This window comes from Neoarius graeffei, chromosome 4 (assembly GCF_027579695.1).
Source record: "Neoarius graeffei isolate fNeoGra1 chromosome 4, fNeoGra1.pri, whole genome shotgun sequence".
Classification (NCBI taxonomy): Eukaryota; Metazoa; Chordata; class Actinopteri; order Siluriformes; family Ariidae; genus Neoarius; species Neoarius graeffei.
The window spans coordinates 50,872,665-50,891,359 of NC_083572.1; the positions used below are offsets into that span (position 1 = coordinate 50,872,665).

At 41.9% G+C, this 18,695-nt stretch overlaps 1 protein-coding gene across 3 annotated transcripts in view; it reads right to left on the reverse strand.

Moving 5' to 3' along the window:
• The window catches only part of tead3b (TEA domain family member 3 b), a 66,749-nt gene that overhangs the window by 31,723 nt on the left and 16,331 nt on the right, over positions 1-18,695 (reverse strand). For all 3 annotated transcript variants that reach the window (XM_060919328.1, XM_060919326.1, XM_060919327.1), the window contains exon 3: positions 2,051-2,302. In XM_060919328.1, the coding sequence (XP_060775311.1) occupies positions 2,051-2,174 (124 nt within the window). In that variant the 5' untranslated portion in view covers positions 2,175-2,302. The remainder of the gene's footprint in view (positions 1-2,050; positions 2,303-18,695) is intronic.

Below are 18,695 nucleotides of genomic sequence, written 5' to 3' on the forward strand. Positions count from 1 at the left end.
ACCCAACAGTCTTCATTAAGCTGTTTGTCTGAAAGGTGGTGTATTATGTAACGTGTTGCTTTCTTTACTGACACTTTTCTGTAACACTTGGAAATCTAAAATGTTTTTGTACTGACTCAATAATGCAGAAGTCATAAAATATACATCTATAACAAAATTTGTATTAAAAATATTAGGGTGCCTAAGGCCCTGTCCACACGGCAACGGATTCAGGTGAATCTGATAAAATTGTTTATCCTTTCGGCCTGGCGTCCACACGGCACCGGTGTTTTGGGTGCCCCAAAACGAAATCTTTTGAGAACGGGTTCCAGAGTGAAAAAATCTGGCAATGGCGCCGTTGCGAAGTCGTCTGGATGAGTAGAACGGATTTGTTTACGATGACGTCACAACCACATGACTGTCAGTGCTTCACGCCGGGTAGAAGTGTAACGAACTCGATGCGAGTTGTCAACAAATCCTATAACTTGGTTCATGAAACGCGCTTACAAAATATTTTCACTGTGAATATTTATTGTGTAATGGTGCAAAGTGTGAGAGAGAGAGAGAGAGTGAGAGAATAGCCCTTAGGGCAGAGTCTTTAGTCCAAACACTGCGGAAGCAGTACCAAACCGCGCACCGCCCGTGCGCTTTCCAAAAACAATCCCGCCAGCAAAAATAGGAAAAAAAAAGGAGCGATCTCACCTCTTCAGATGTTGGTTTAAGTCCGACAATACATTCCTCAAAAAGGGTGTAGAAGAACAAAGTAATCCATCAACGTGTAGCATTCAATTTATTCCGGACCATTAAAAAATTCTGAAGGATATCAGAATGTTGGCGTACCGGCTTCCATCTACCCCCATTCATTCCTCTTTCCACGTCTTTCGTTTTACGCTACTGATTAATAATCAAAACTTTATGTGGCTGATGCTACAGAAAAAGGGGTTTATGCGCATGCGTCTACTTCTTCTACTGTTCTGGTGTCTCCGATGGGACCGTCTTACAGCGCACGTAGTGGTGTGGCATGTGTATTGCATCGTTTTCAGCAAGCGTTGCGTTGCAATATGTACCTGAAATTTTACTGATCCGTTGCCCAGGTGGACGCGATATTTAAAAAAAAAAATCTCGTTGCCGTTGTCGTGTGGATGTAGCCTAAGACTTTTGCACAGTACTGAATAGATCGTCAAATGTAAGCAAATGTTTACATCTGCAGAGTGTTTGAAAAATGAGTAAAGTTTGTTTTACACTAGAATACCCTCTTTGACAGTCAACAGTAAGAATAATAAGGGCTTAGATTTCAAATGTGTTGGAATCAGTTTACATGCATTTCTCTGTGCTGAGTACACATTTTTATACACAGTGGAAGTTTAAGCTGGTATACAGATTTAAAAAAAAGAAGGAGTAATCACTGCATTTGAACTTAATACATCCTATTCCACATCTAACCACACAATCAGCAATCAGCCAGTGTGCAATTTCATGTTTCTTTAGAAATGCTGTAGATAGAATTTAGAAATAACCAAACATGGTCAGAGTGAATCACAATGATAAAACTAACCTGATCTTCTACAGCTCCTATTGTCCCCTGGCTCTTGCCATTAGAGGACACATTAGTGAATAAAGACACCTATTTATTTCTGGCTTCATTTTAGGCATAAGGAAGCCAGACAAACTAGGAGCTAATACTATTGTTAAAAAATGGGGGACAAATTGAAACAGTACTTTGGGATGTGACTTTATTATCAGTTTCAACCTTTTTTTTTATATTTGGAAAAAAATTAATAAAAGTGTGAGTGTGAATGGTTGTCTGTGTCTATGTGTCAGCCCTGTGATGACCTGGCGACTTGTCCAGGGTGTACCCCGCCTTTCGCCCGTAGTCAGCTGGGATAGGCTCCAGCTTGCCTGCGACCCTGTAGAAGGATAAAGCGGCTAGAGATAATGAGATGAGATGAGAAATTAATAAAAGTAGGAATATGCAACTCTCATGTAATGTATTTGTCATTATACTGTGATGTGTGCCTAATAAGAACAAAAAGATATACATTTAAAGAAGTAGCACTTGAAGCTCACATACCATACATCTTTCCCTCATCTGAGAGGATGATCTTGCGACGGCCACAGGGTGGGTAGATTGCGAGGGCCTCCTGGAAACTCTGCTCAATATCGGGGCTCCATACACCCTCTGCATCACTGTCCATTGTCTTATCGAGCTCATCGCCACCATCTTCCAGCCCCTGCTGAGGGCTCCCGTTCGCACTCCACTCGTTTGACGCAATGGTGCCGGCTCTGATCGGGCCCTGCCACGAGCCCACACACTATTCTGGGACTGCAAAAGAGGGAATGGGAGAGATCGTAAATTAGTCTTCCTATAAAAACTCCATATATGCTGATCGATAACTTAGAAAATGCTCATAAAATGCAGAAATAAACTAATAGACAAATAACGTTAGGTTGCAAAAACATTTACATTTGCCCAGTCTGGAGACGTCTCATAAGTCAAATTTAAAGCACTGCAAAAGTCATCAAATTAGCAGACATTACATTTTATTTCTAATTCACTCATAAAATGGCATGTATAAAGAACCATATCCTGACTGTGACTTCCTCAATGCTAACGCCCCTCCAAATGACAAACGAATTTCTGACATTATATAAAACCTCATTTAAAAAGCTCTCAATAATCGGGCCAGGCCTGAAAGAATTCTTGCGGTTGGGAGAGAGTGGTCCAATGTGGCTGTCGGAACGTCTGAAACTGGTTAAGAGATCTTAAGTGTTTTTCAGGCTGCTTCTCTTTGCGTGGTATTGTTCCCGAAGACTCAGGTCCCAGGAGTGACTATTATACCCACATAATTCATTCTTTTATTTCACTTTCTGCTGATGTTGACTAAAATACACAGCTTGGGTAAATACGGCTGACTCGGCACGTGACCTTCCTGGGGGGATACTTGAAGCGCTCTGGTTACGGCCACGCTGAAAGAATAAGCTTTGCTTGGCAGGCTGAGAGAGTGAATGAGCAAAACAACCAAAAACTGAGAGCCCGTCTGGAATGGGAGCAGTCTAACTGCAAATGCAGGCTATGATGTGGTCTAAAATGTTGGGCAGATTAATTAGTGATACAGCGAGCTGCTTCCAAGGCATAATAAGGTCGAAAGGAAATGAGTGTGATCGTTAACTTGATGTCCAATTTGATGTACAACAGAAGCTGCTGTATGTTACACACACACATGTGCAAGACTAGATATCTTAAACGGAAAAAGGTCAAGCAAATGTGAACGAATAAACTTGACTTGGATCTTATCATTGTTATTACAGGTCATAAGCCTAATATTTAGTACCGATGTGAAAATGAGCTGTGCCTAATGGGGACGTTTAGGCAGTGTAGATGTGTAGGTGCTAAAGAGACTTGCAAGGGGGTAAAGAGTTACTCATTTTCCTTTGAAGGCCAAAATTTGGCCTGCTGAAAAAGCTGAGTTAAACCTGAGAAATATGAACCTGTGCTTCCAGAGCCATAGTACTAAACATCCAGACTGATTTCTGGCAGAACTGAGGTGCTGCCTTTCAGCAGCTTAGTGAATATGTGTGTGTGTGTGTGTGTGTGTGTGTGTGTATGTGTGTATACACGTGCATGCAGTACACAGCCATAAACAGACCAATGGTGATACTGGAGCACTTAACTCCTGAGGAACCTGGAAAGTCCGAAAAAGACAAGTGTACACTGAGGTGTAAAGTGCCCGGCTTCAAGTACATTTCTATTATGTACCATTATTATATGTTCAGGTGGTACACACCATTAAACATAGACAAACATTTAACATTAGTGTTGTGTGCAGTGTACTAACTGGAGGAGCTAATAATTTGTAGCAATTTAGGCTCAGATATTCACCAGATATTCTTCTAAATAACCTCTGTGTGTGTGCGCGTGTGTGTGTGTGGGGGGGGCTGTGTGAAGAGATGATAAGCGTACATGTAGAAAGAGAGGCTGCTCTATTGGAGAGTTGGGCTTAAATTCCAGACATCTCCTTATTAAGGAATCACAGCAAGCTCTCTCTCTCTCTCTCTCTCTCTCTCTCTCTCTCTCTCTCATGTGTCAACTGAGCTCCCTCTCTGCCCTCATCCCCACCCGAGCCCAGCCGCCCCACGCTCTCAAGCACTCTGCCCAAATAAGGAGAGGAGAACATGGGATGAGAGGAGGGGAGCACACAGAGGGAAGGAGGAGTGTGTGTGTGTGTGTGTGTGTGTGTGTGTTATGTGGGCTGGGGGTTGGTGTAGAAGGAGGGGAGGCAAACGGTGGAGTGACCAATTTAGGCGTCCGTTTCAGGGGTCTGGAAAACAGTGGGAACGACAGCAGCGCCCAGCACTTATATGCTAAAGAATCACACTGAAGCTAAAGCTTGTGTATGGCCTACAGGCAGGAGAACAACTACTGATTCATTAAAGAACACTGAAAAACACTGGTGCAAAACACTACTGAAGAAACAGCTTAAAAAGGGAGTTAGTTTAATGTCTTTCAGTAGCATATGGCTGACACACTTTACTCTACTTAAAGTAGCATTTTGAAACATTAGCCTATACGTGTAATGTTGTTACTAAATATATAAACTGAGAACTGACAAACACATATGGAGGTACAACTTCAGTCCTCCTTAACATCTGGAGAAATCAGAAACACTGCTGCTTTCATCAAATTATCTTCCCCTCAAGGCTCAAAAGACCTTTGGCATTATATGGTACAGCAAGGGTATTGTGAGAGAGACACTATTCCAAATTGCACAACACACACACACACACACACACACACACACACACACACACACACACACACACACACACACGCATGCACACACACACGTAGTTTTCCAGGCAGACAGCTGTGGTATTACAGCTCTTGACTCAATGAAATAGCACACCATTCACACTTGGTATTAACATCCGTCTCAGGTGACTGGACCAAAGGTGGACAGCATGATGTACAGGTTTCAATGACTTAAAGGTTAGAGAAATAGCTTTGGAACCAAACGGTTGCTGGTTTGATTCCCTGGACCAGCAGGAGTGGCTGAAGTGCCCTTGAGCAAGGCACCTAACCTGCTACTGCTCCCTGGGCTGCTCTAGGTATGTTGTATGCTGCTCTGGATAAAGGCGTCTGCTGAACACCTGTAAGGTAATGAATAGAATCACATGTGCCATGTGATCCAATCCCTCAGACCACTTGCAGATGTTTGCATTCAAAGTACAGCTGCTTATACTTTGAACTAATCAGACATATACAGTGAGAGTAAAAGGTATTTCATCCCTTGCTGATTTTGTTGGTTTGCCCAACATAAAGACATGATCATTCTATACTTTTAATGGTAAATGTATTCTAACATGGAGAGACAGGATATCAAAACGAAAATCCAGAAAATAACTTTAAAGAATATATATTAATTGATTTGTATTTCATTGAGGGAAATAAGTATTTGATCCCCTAGTATGCATTAAGGCCTCTGCATGCTCTTGCGACAAGGCTTTCGCAGATAGCGTTTCGCAGACAGTTGTAATTTATCGTTGAGCGGGGAGTAATAGGCGTGCACGATGTTATTCACCGGCACAACGCAAGGGGGCGCGAAGTCGCTAGGAGTAGTTGGTGGGTGTGGTTAGTGGAGTGTTTATCCTCCGGTTACTTATAATGACTAGAACTTTTTTTTTTATAATGACTAGAACTGGAGTCGTATAGATGTACGTACTTCCTCAATCAACCGCTCTTCATGCTGCTCCATCTTCGCTCGTGTTTTTAAAAACGCCGGTCGTGAAAACAAACCAAACCGGGAAAGTAGGGAAGCGGAAGTGCGTGTACAGCGGATGTAGAGTGGACCAATCAGAGCCCTCTTGTCTGCGACGCTGTCTGCGAGGCTTCTGCGGTGGTCACAATTTTTGGGAGGTGCGCGCAGAGCGTCTGCGAAGGTGGGGGGGGCTACGCAGACACTGTCTGCGACGCTATCTGCGAGGACTGGGTTGTCAGCATAAATTGGCCTTTAGGAGTTCTGGCTTTCACAGACCAGTTAGACACTCCCAATCAACTTGTTACCTGAATTGAAGACACCTGTTCTAACTAATCACCTGTATGAAAGATACCTGTTCACAGAATCAGACAATCAGACAGATTCCAAACTCTCCAACATGGGTAAGACCAAAGAACTCTCTCAGGACCTCAGAGACAGGATTGTTGACCTGCACAAATCTGGAATGGGCTACAAAAACATTAGCAAGATGCTGGGTATTAAAGTAACAACCATTGGTGCAATTGTGAGAAAATTTAAGAAGTATAACATGACCATCAATAGACCTCGGTCTGGTGCTCCACAGAAGATTTCACCTCGTGGGGTGTCAATGATCATGAGAACTGTGAGAAATCGGCCTGCAACCACACAGCGGGAGTTAGTGAATGACCTCAAGGCAGCTGGGACCACAGTCACCAGGAAAACAATTGGCAACACTTTGCGCCGCAATGGATTAAAATCCTGCAGTGCCCGAAAGGTACCCCTGCTTAAGAAGGCACATGTGGAGGCCCGCCTAAAGTATGCCAATGATCACCTCAAAGATGTACAAAGTGATTGGGAGAAGGTTCTGTGGTCAGACGAGACCAGAATTGAACTATTTGGCCTAAACTCTACTCGTCATGTGTGGAGGAAGAAAAATGCTGCCTATGACCCCAGGAACACTGTGCCCACCGTCAAGCATGGAGGTGGAAGCATTATGTTTTGGGGGTGTTTCTCTGCCAAGGGCACAGGGCTACTTCACCGCATCAGTGGGAAGATGGATGGAGCCATGTACCGTGCAGTCCTGAGGGACAACCTCCTCCCCTCTGCCAGGAAGTTGAAAATGGGCCGTGGTTGGGTCTTCCAACATGACAACGACCCGAAACATACAGCAAAGGCAACAAAGGAGTGGCTCAAGAAGAACCACATTAAGGTCATGGAGTGGCCCAGCCAGTCTCCGGACCTCAATCCAATCGAAAATCTATGGAGGGAGCTGAAGGTCCGAGTTGCCAAGCGACAGCCCACCAACCTTAATGATTTAGAGAGGATCTGCAAAGAAGAGTGGGCCAAAATTCCCCCTGATATGTGTGCTAACCTTGTGGTTAACTACAACAAACATCTGTCCGCTGTGCTTGCAAACAAAGGCTTTGCCACCAAGTATTAAGTGCTTCTGGCTAGAGGGATCAAATACTTATTTCCCTCAATGAAATACAAATCAATTAAAATATATTCTTTAAAGTTATTTTCTGGATTTTCGTTTTGATATTCTGTCTCTCCATGTTAGAATACATCTACCATTAAAAGTATAGAATGATCATGTCTATTAGTGGGCAAACCAACAAAATCAGCAAGGGATCAAATGCTTTTTACTCTCACTGTAATGGTTAATTTTTTTTTTTAATCCCAAGCCTGGGCAGTTTGTATACATTATGTTTATTAAATCTAGACCAGTCAACAGTTTGGACAGAGCTTCTAATTCAATGGGGGTCTTTTTCTTTATTTTTATTAATTAAAAGTCAGTTCATGTCTTAAAGTAATGATGGATGTCGTTTCTCTAGTTGAGCGGTTCTTGACATAATATGGATTACTACAGTTGTGGAAAAGGACTATTTACTGTATTTTTGTTATTTACTATTTACTGTTTGGGCTCAAACTTATTAAAAGGGCAAGGAATTGTGCTAATTGACTTTTGACGAGGCACATCTGTTAACTGAAAAGCATTCCAGGTGACTACCTCATGAAGCTGGTTAAGATAATGCCAATAGTGTGTAAAATGTCAACAAGGTGGCAACTTTGAAGAATTTAAATTATGAAACATATTTTGTTTTTTAACACTATTTTGTTTACCACATAATTCTATATAAGTTCCATATGTTATTTCATAGTTTTGATGTCTTCAGTATTGTTCTACAATGTAGAAAATAGTCCAAATACAGAAAAACCTATGAATGAGTAGGAGGGTGCAAACTTTTGATTGGTATTGTATATGGAATTATGTGGTAAACAGAACGTGTTAAAAACAAAATATGCCTCACATTTTTTATTCTGCAAAGTAGCCAGCATTTACCTTGATAACGTTTTGTACACTAAAAAAGCAAAGCAAAGCACAACTTTATTCATCACACACTTGTGAAATTTCCTCTCTGCATTTAACCCATCTGAAGCAGTGAACACACACATGCACACACGTGAGCAATGAGCACACACACGCACCCAGAGCAGTGGGTAGCCATGCTAACAGTGCCCAGGGAGCAGTTGGGAGTTAGGTGCCTCAGCCCAAGGCCATCCCATATTAACCTAACCACGTCTTTGGACTGTGGGGGAAACCGGAGCACCTGGAGGAAACCCATGCAGACACGGGGAGAACATGCAAACTCCACAAAGAAAGGCCCTCGCCGGCCGCTGGGTTCGAACCCAGAGCCTTCTTGCTGTGAGGCGACCGTGCTAACCACTACACCAACGTGCTGCCCACTACTGTGGCTTTTAATTAATAAAAAGAAAAAAACAAACGTTGAATTAGAAGGTGTGTCCAAACTTTTGACTGGTACTGTATATATTTTAAGTATATTACTGTATGTACGTATATATATTTATGTATATATTACTGTATATATTTTATTTATGTGAAGAATGGAAAAGCATTACCTGGCCGTTTTCATAGCAGAGCTCCTCATGGGCGCTTTGCAGAGCTCAATACTTTAGAGAATACGGTAATGCACTGACTTGATTTTTGATGGCTTAACAAATGTGTACCACTACAGGGAACTCGACCATAAGTACGAGGAAACATATCTCATAAACACTTGACCACTGGACAACAAAATTTATATCATTATTTACGTAAGATAGATGGGTTTTTATCCAGCACTTATTGTTAATTTGCTTTTTAAAAAAATAACATGGGATTATTTACCAACACACTTTACGGAAAATATTCATGACAGTTTCATGTAAAACTTGTTAAAACAGTTTAATTAGTCCGTAGCTTATTGGTCAATTGATTTGCTGTGATTGAGCTCGAATCAGAAACAGGTGCAGGCTAATTAATCCTAATGGCGTGCGTGTACTTTGCAGTTTGCAGCTGCATGCAACACGCATTGACGTGAAAGATGTAACCAGACAACTGTTTGAGGTATCAAGTTTGACACTGGATCATAACTATACAGTAATGATGTAAAGTGAAAGTGCTGGTTCACTGCTGTCCACCAGGCTCCCAGAAGAGTCACACCATCATAAATATTGTGGTGTTGTTTCTGGTGCATGGTATGCAGTGTCAAAGAAAGGAATAAATATGCCTATGGAACAAAGGAATAAATACTGCGATGTGTATCTCATTATTGGTATCACAGTCACAAGACAACGCAGCAATTTTTTAACGTGAAATACACTACACTACACAATTTAATGGTTTATATGCTATAATTATTATTCTATTCAGGTCAAGTTTGTGCCCTTGCCAATATTTTCCTCATGCATTCATTAGGAGCTCTGCTTTTAGGCAGTGCCTTAATATCTATTTTATGTTTAAAGGAAAACAAAACTAAAAATAAATGCCGTTTGCCAATCACAGCACATGCCCTGATGTGCCACCCCCCCATGTTTAAATTAAAAATAAAACTTTATAACGACAATTTATCCATTTTAAAAGTTATGAGATTGATAAAAATAGTTTTATATGGATACAACCGTTTGCTGAAATCTGAAACCAGATTTCCACTTATGACGTAACTGAATCACTCGTACAACTAAGTAACACAGAGCTATCAAATAAAGGCTTATAATTAAAAAAAAATCCCCAGGAACCACTGTGCTCTCTCTCTCTCTCTCTCTCTCTCTCTCTCCGCGCGTGTGTGTGTGCTTGCGTGTGCGTGTTTTCACTGCTTCAGATGGGTTAAATATAGAGAAGGAACTTCACTGTGCTGTAATGTATGTGACAAATAAAGGCTTCTAATTCTAAAAATCCATCAAAATTTTCTGTAACCATGTGATCTTCACTGGCAACAAAATATGTGAATCAACAGACTTTGACTACATCTAACATGGCTAGATAATGCATATGCAGTACTTACACAAACACTAGTAAACAATGTCCATTGTCATAGCAGCACAATTCTCACTGTCTAAAAGATCACTTTTCTCAGTGAATAAAAAGAAACTAAAGCATGCCACATAAAAATACAAGGAAAATTTGAATTTTTTTGGAACAAACAAACAAACAAACTGAGTAAACGGTGCTGGAGTTTATAGGCAGCAAAAGGCTCCCAAAGGCTGTGTGTGTGTGTGTGTGTGTGTGTGTGTGTGTGTGTGTGTGTGTGTGTGTGTGTGTGTGTGTGTGTGTGTGTGTGTTCACTGCTTCAATGATCAGGCTTATTTTTATAGCCAATTGTTTGACACATGGGCATCTTTTGGGTTGAATTTAGAAGCGATATGTATCCACTAGATCTCAGACTCGGAAAGCACGATATTTGAACCTTGGAGAGAGTAAGATGTCAGCGCACAGGAACATTTTATTTTAAAAGAAAAACTCTTTGTATACACTATACAGGTACAAATATGAAGAACTGAAGATTTGAACATGTCTTGTATGGATATAATCTGTCAGGATAAAGGAGTTTTGGTTTTTTGGGGTTTATTTGATTTTAATGATCTAGTTTCAATGAAACTTTAGCCTCAGATTCCTGTTCCTGGCTGACAGGAGTGGATCCCAGTGTAAATCTTCTGCTGTTGTAGCTGATTAATCTCAAGGTTCAATGTGTTGTTCATTCTGACATGCTTTTCTGCTGACCATCATTGTAAAGCGTGGTTATTTGAGTTACTGTAACCTTTCTGTCAGCTCAAACCAGTCTGGCATTTTGCGCTAACCTCTCTCATCAACAAGGCCATTTCAACCCACACAACTGTCCTTCTTAAACTGGATGGTGAGTGTATGTAATAATACAAGATGATTTAGAAGTTTGGTGAAAACCTAGCCTGTTAAGAAAATAACATGTTTTAATACTGCTTTATTAAGGAATAATGATCGGGGTGATGTTGCATTTTAACAGGATGACTCATTTTGCAATGATGGTCTAGATGGGTTTTAAAAATGAAAAGGCTTGGAAGAGGAAGATTTTGAGACTGCCAGTATACAATATATTCACCCATCAGACAGCACTGTTAAAGGAATCATTATTATAAGACATTTTAATACCATTAATATGGTATTCGCTACATAAAAGCTGTTGGCCAGAAAGCATACAGATAAACTTCCAGATATGAGCTTGAAACTGTTCTCAGTTGGACACATTCTACAAACACAAAATGTATAGCTTCGGTACTGGAACATTATTAATTTATATTTGATATTTGATAATAAGGATGGCATGGTGGTGCAGTGGTTAGCACTATTGCCTCACAGCAAGAAGGTTCTGGGTTCACGGCCTTGGGCCTTTCTATGTGGAGTTTGTATGTTCTCCTTGTGCCTATGTGGGTTTCTTCCAGGGACTCTGGTTTCCTCCCACAGGCCAAAGACATATGGATCAGGTCAACTGGCTACTGTAAATTGCCCGTGTGTGTGAATGCTTGTTCATCTCTGTGTAGCCCTGTGATAGATTGGTGACTTGCCCAGGGTGAACCCCAACTCTCACCCAAAGTCAGCTGGAATTGGCTCCAGCTTCCCCTGTGACCCTGATGTGTAAGCGGTATGGATAGATGTCTCATCTCATCATCTGTAGCCGCTTTATCCTGTTCTACAGGGTCACAGGCAAGCTGGAGCCTATCCCAGCTGACTACGGGCGAAAGGCGGGGTACACCCTGGACAAGTCGCCAGGTCATCACAGGGCTGACACATAGATACAGACAACCATTCACACTCACATTCACACCTACGGTCAATTTAGAGTCACAAGTTAACCTAACCTGCATGTCTTTGGACTGTGGGGGAAACCGGAGCACCCGGAGGAAACCCACGCGGACACGGGGAGAACATGCAAACTCCGCACAGAAAGGCCCTTGCCGGCCACAGGGCTCGAACCCGGACCTTCTTGCTGTGAGGCGACAGCGCTAACCACTACACCACTGTGCCGCCCATGGATAGATGTATTAGATAATAAATTTGACTTTATGGCCTTGCACTTTGTGGTCAAGTTCATCAAAGTTGTGTTTGTAAGAGATCTCATCTCATCTCATCATCTCTAGCCGCTCCATCCTTCTACAGGGTCGCAGGCAAGCTGGAGCCTATCCCAGCTGACTACGGGCGAAAGGCGGGGTACACCCTGGACAAGTCGCCAGGTCATCACAGGGCTGACACATAGATACAGACAACCATTCACACTCACATTCACACCTACGGTCAATTTAGAGTCACAAGTTAACCTAACCTGCATGTCTTTGGACTGTGGGGGAAACCGGAGCACCCGGAGGAAACCCACGCGGACACGGGGAGAACATGCAAACTCTGCACAGAAAGGCCCTTGCCGGCCACGGGGCTCGAACCCGGACCTTCTTGCTGTGAGGCGACAGCGCTAACCACTACACCACTGTGCCGCCCATGGATAGATGTATTAGATAATAAATTTGACTTTATGGCCTTGCACTTTGTGGTCAAGTTCATCAAAGTTGTGTTTGTAAGAGATCGATATTTTAAATCCTTGTACCTTAATATTTTAATCAACCACTCTGAGCACCCAACAATTAAGAATTCACAGCTGAAAGCTAAACACTGAGTTTTTATTTGGTATTGGTTCTGGTTTTGAAGTGATATCAGGTCACTTTTGGCAGATTTGGAAACTCATTCAAAACATGAAAAATAGGTATCAATTTCAGATACCCACTTGATTGAATCCGCAGAGACAGATGTGAAAACCAAGTCTGAAGGGTCTCTGTGTTACCGAGCCCTTGGTATATAATGCTGAAGAATCCCCATGTGTAACAGGAACATAAATAATAGTGAATACTCTGTGGCATACACATTCTTTCAAACACCAGCTAGTGTAAACTTGCCAAATTTGCCTGTGTTCATGAGGCGTATTGTTTACTTTTGCTTTTCAGTTAAACTAGTGTACATATAACACAGTTAAAGTACTGTCCATCTCCAGCTTGTTGTTTGACTTCAATTTAAATTGACATACTATATTGCCATGCCGTATGATAAATGCTCAGACGAGTGTATATTAATCAGCATCCTTTTCCTTGTGTTTGGGATGCTGTGTTGTGAAATTCAGGTGCACAATCTTTAATGAGAGCCCAGAGTAGGAAACCCTTAGTCACAGGTCTTTTCTGGGAATGAGAGAAATGATGGCCAATGGAGGCTCAGTTGGGTGTTTTATGTTTGACCCACAAACAGGAGATGAAATGTGAATGACGTGTACAGTATAGCTAGACACACTGATAAAGATTCACATGGATTTTATTTGGACTTGCAGGAAACAGTGAAGTGACTCAGTAATGCGTTTGCCTTTCACTCAATACAGACAAAGCCGGAAAATAAAGTAGATAGTTATCGATGCTATCCAAGGTAAACATACTGCGAAAATTTTTAAAAAAGAAACAAAAAGAGCAATGTTTTTAGAAATATAAAATTAAACCATTTCCCATTTATCAAGAAATGTGACTAAGATCTAGCTTTATAACTAACGTAAAGGTCTTAAGTTTGGTTTTTGTGTCTCTCAATGAGTCATCTCACGAATTTCAGGGAGTCCTCAAACTGTTGACAGAGTGAGGGGACTTTCCAGTGCAAACAGATGATTCCACTCATCGAGTGAGCTCACAGCCCATCTGCGAGCTAGTTTTCCCTGATGGGCCACTTTTTTTGGCGGGAAAACACTTGAGAAAAGGATTATACACAGAATGGAGATGTTATATACTTTTGTCATTAAAAGATGAGCTGTGCAGCTAACAACCCTAACCTGCCTTTTGTGTTTTTATCTGCTTCTCTTTAACTTAACATGTGGAATCCAAACCTTAGAGAGAAGACAGCAGTTATGGGAAAGTGGGAGTCATTTATAATAATCTGGGCTGAGGTGAATGCTCATTCAAGTCACAACTAGCCGAGACCGGACCGCTGGGGGGTGGGGGGATTCTAGGATTCAAAGGCCATTGCTGACTTACTTGTAGTTAGTGTACAAGTGCTTGAGAGAAAAGATATTAGGTTTTCAAAAGAGCACTCTCAGAGCATACCCTGTTTTTCAGCATTAGTAAGAACGGGACTTCTTCTTAGGAACTGTTACAGCTAAACCACACACCCTAGGGACTTCAGCTCCCTAGTTGTAAGACACCCTTGTTTCAATCATCATTCATCAATTCATTCAATCAAGTGTGCGAGCACAAACGCACTCTCTCTCTCTCTGTCTCTCTCTCTCTATCTCTCTCTCTCTCACACACACACACACACACACACACACACACACACACACACACACACACACACACACACACACACACACACACACACACTCTTGAGAGAACAACAGGGCTGGACAAGTGTAGCAGCAGCTGCCTTTTCAGGTCAGATTACAGATAAAGACACTCTGGGCTTTGGGCAGAGTTGCCCTCCTCTCCACAAACCGACATAGAGCTCCACATACCGCCAAACATGCACCAAGGTCCCAAGAGTTACAATTCTACACTGACTTCACTCACTGGCTTTAATCAGAAAAAAAAAACACATAGTGGGCAGACAATTCTACTGCTATGCATCAATTACTCCTTAATACAATGTTAGCCATGCTCAAGGAGTGATAGACAAATAAATACTTGTGATGTGGTTGTTAAGGGCAATGAGAGTTGAATATCATACAGTAAGCACTTAATGACACACAAAGAAACCATTCAAGTGCACAGAATAAACAAACAAGGCTAGATCTGGATATCAGTATGTGCTTCTGGACGGATGTCACTGTCAAGTGCTGTATTTTTGATGACAGAACATGAGATCACACACCCATCATGTCCTTCCCACCATAAAATGTTTGGAGGGATTTCATTGAGAAGTGAGGGACAGCAAAGCCTCCAGTTTGAGTAGTGTAGCTTATCAGTCATAAACTTGTGGTTTTAGTTATATCGTTGTTATTATTTAGTATAGTCTATATTTCAGTTGCTATCTGCTTCCTCACTAAACATGCTATAAGATTCATCTTTGTGAGACCAGAACTTCATAAACCACATTTAGAATTAATTTGGTATAATGCCCTGTCACTTTTTTGTATTTGGACACTCCTGCTTAGCTTTGAGAAGATTGCGCACACAAGAGTGTGCTGCACTAAAGCAGAGTTGAAGACGTGTTACCAAGTACTTTTTAACACCCCTCCAGAACCGATTTAGGATTGCAGCTGACTTCTACTCAGTTTGTCTTTCTCACTCTCTTTCTGTCTGTGTTTGAGTCTAATAAATTCTCCACAGCTCCTCTCCAATGGCTTCCTCCTACTTCCGCTCTGGCTCGACATTCAGGAAACAATCAGAGCCGAAAGAGACAGGGAGGGAGGGAGAGAGAGAGAGAGAGAGAGAGAGAGAGTGAGTGAGTGAGTATCAGGGGAGAGAAAATAAAGGGAGAGAAAGAACTACGCAACTATGCATCTTGTAACAATGTAAGTTACACAACACAAAATACCTTCTCCTTTAATTCTGCTTCAAAGCTAGAGATGCAGATGGGACTGTCAGAGGAATTAAGAGTTCTGGATCCCAGATTTTCACATCGTTTAGAAGAATGTGCACGTATAGAGGATTCAGCTTGCACACTCTTTCATTCATGGCAGCTGTAATCCAACCAGCAGAGGAAAGACTGACACAGGGTCTGGCGTGTGGGCCAAAAGACTTCCGCGAACTCCTGATTCAGCACTTTCTTCGGAAAGTCTCCAGGGCAAATCTGCGGAGCAGCATTCACTGCCTGACTTGGTCATTTAGTGGCTAGGCCAGGGGCTTCTGCCAAACCCCATGAAACCTGAAAGACACGCACAGAGAGGGGAGCGTCTTGGCTTCTCAGTGGTGGAACAGCAACCACCCTCACTCCCTCCACCCAAAAATTTGTTTTGTACTGCTTCTTGATTTTCAGTTTATTGTATTATGGTTTTTAAATTGTCCTTTCAATACTGATTGCCTTTTGTATCGTGTATGTATTTTGGAATTGTCTTTTGATTACCAGCTAGATATCTCTAGCACTTCCTACTTGTCACTTGTCACACTAGCGTTTGTCTCTTGTTTTTCAAGTTACAAAACTTTGCACATTTGCTATATGCTTTATACCACTGGGTCTTCAATTTTTGCACATTTCAAAGTTGCTCTAAACAAGTGCTTCTGCTAAATGACTGAATCTAAACATCACTGCTTGAGGGCAAGTAAATAAGGGAATTAAAAGAGTGAGATGTTGGGTGAGGAGGAGGGTCCTTTCCATGTCTGACCTACTCTCTTTAATTGCAAGACATGAAGGTATGCTCATCTTTTTGAGCTGATTTATAATCTTGGGGGTTGTTCATTTCCTACACTGTGGTGAAAATCACGATATATCTGATCTGTTCATCATAATAATAACAGGTTAAAAGGACAACGGTTGCATGAACCCAATGCACACACACTTCTAAATAACCAGCTCAGGTGTGTGTGTGTGTGTGTGCGCATGAGCACACGTGCATGCGTGTGTGTGTGTGGAGTCCTACCGGTTTGCAAACTTCAACACACTGCCACAAAACAGTTGGTTTCAAGAACAACTGGAAAGTTCAGCAACTTCAGACTGACAGAAACAAAGGCTACACTGTTCCAGCCAATGAACTGCTCCTCCCCTGGAGTTGAAAGGCCAGAGAGAAGCCAAAAAATCTTATCTGCCAATGTCTTGCACAGGAAATGTATGTAAACATGTGTCTAAAGAGTGTGCATTAATTTTCATCTTCAAAGTAAACACATTTCCAGACACAACCATTCCATCACAATTAAGAAAGCATTGTGGCATGGTATGTTTCTCCCGAGGTGTTAATACTACCTATTAGAAGTGTATGTGGAAAAAGGAAAGAGGGAAAAATTTTATTTGAGAAACTATATAAAATGTTTCCCTTCTGAAATATTTGGGAGACTTGAAAAGCAGAGCCAGTAACAAAAAAAGCGATGTAGAATATACACAGTGGTAACACAATTAAGCAGCAGTGATTAGTGTGTGTCTTGTCTCATTTTCTCATACACACACAGAAAGTTATTTGTTCAGGCCTGTGTTGACAGCTGGGTAAGTGGGAACCATTTGGAAGGCTACTTCTGAGGCGGGTGCTAAAAAGCTGCTCCAGTCTGTGCAAATGGACAGGCCTCATTACATCCTGGGACTCTAACACAGGCCAGTGAAGAAGCTGTCAACTGGCCAGCAACATAAACATACAAACAGTCTGTTCCCACTGGCCCCAATTTGCTCTTAAAAGAAGGAAACTTTCCCGACATTAAAACTAATATATATATATATATATATATATATATATATATATATAAGTTGAAGATGAAATGATCTCCAAAAGGCATAAAGTTAAAGATGATTCATTCTCTTTATATTTTAAGCAAAAACTATTTTTTTATTTTCATCTTTTACATTTTCAAAATGACAAAAAAGGAAAAGGGCCCGAAGCAAAAGTTTGGGCACCCTGCATGGTTAATACCTAGTAACACCCCCTTTGGCCAGTATCACAGCTTGTAAACACTTTTTGTAGCCAGCTAATAATCTTTCAGTTCTTACCCGGGGGATTTTCACACATTCATCCTTGCAAAAGGCTTCCAGTTCTACAAGTTTCTTGGGCTGTCTTGCATGCACTGCTCTTTTGAGATCTAGCCACAGATTTTCAATGATGTTTCGGTCAGGGGACTGTGAGGGCCATGGAAAAACCTTCAGCCTGTGCCTCTTGAGGTATTCCATTGTAGATTTTGATTAGATTAGATTAGATTAGATAAAACTTTATTGATCCCTTTGGGAGGGTTCCCTCAGGGAAATTAAGATTCCAGCAGCATCATTACAGACAAACAGAGAAAATAAATAGAGAAAAACTTCTAGCTAAATTTAAATAAATTAATCATTTACATATACAAATATAAAAGAATAAGATATGGGGAAGAGTGGAAGGGGGAGGGGGGAAAGGGGGGAGAAGTGGGGTTAGGGTAAGTGTGTGTGGGGGGGGGGGGGGGGAAGCAGGAAAGATATTGCACTTTATATTGCACATTGTCAGGCTAGGCTAGGCTACTGCTCCTTCCCGTCCTCTGTCCTCCTGTTACCCCTCCTCCCCCCCAGAGAGGAGTTGTACAGTCTGATGGTGTGAGAGACAAAGGAGTTTTTGAGTCTGTTCGTCCTACACTTGGGAAGGAGCATTCTGTCACTGAACAGGCTCCTCTGGTTGCTGATGACGGTGCGCAGAGGGTGACTGGCATCGTCCATGACGTTCAATAGTTTGTCCATAGACCTCTTCTCTGCCACCGTCACCACAGAGTCCAGCTTCATGCCGACCATAGAGTCGGCCCACCTGATCAGTTTGTCCAGCCTGGATGTGTCCTTCTTGGATGTGCTGCCCCCCAGCACGCCACGGTGTAAAACAGGACACTGGTGACCACAGACTGATAGAACATCCACAGGAGTTTCCTGCAGATGTTAAAGGACCGCAGCCTCCTAAGGAAGTATAGCCTGCTCTGTCCCTTCCTGTATAAGTGATTGGTGTTGCAAGTCCAGTCCAGCTTGCTGTCCAGCCACAGCCCGAGGTACTTGTAGGAATCCAC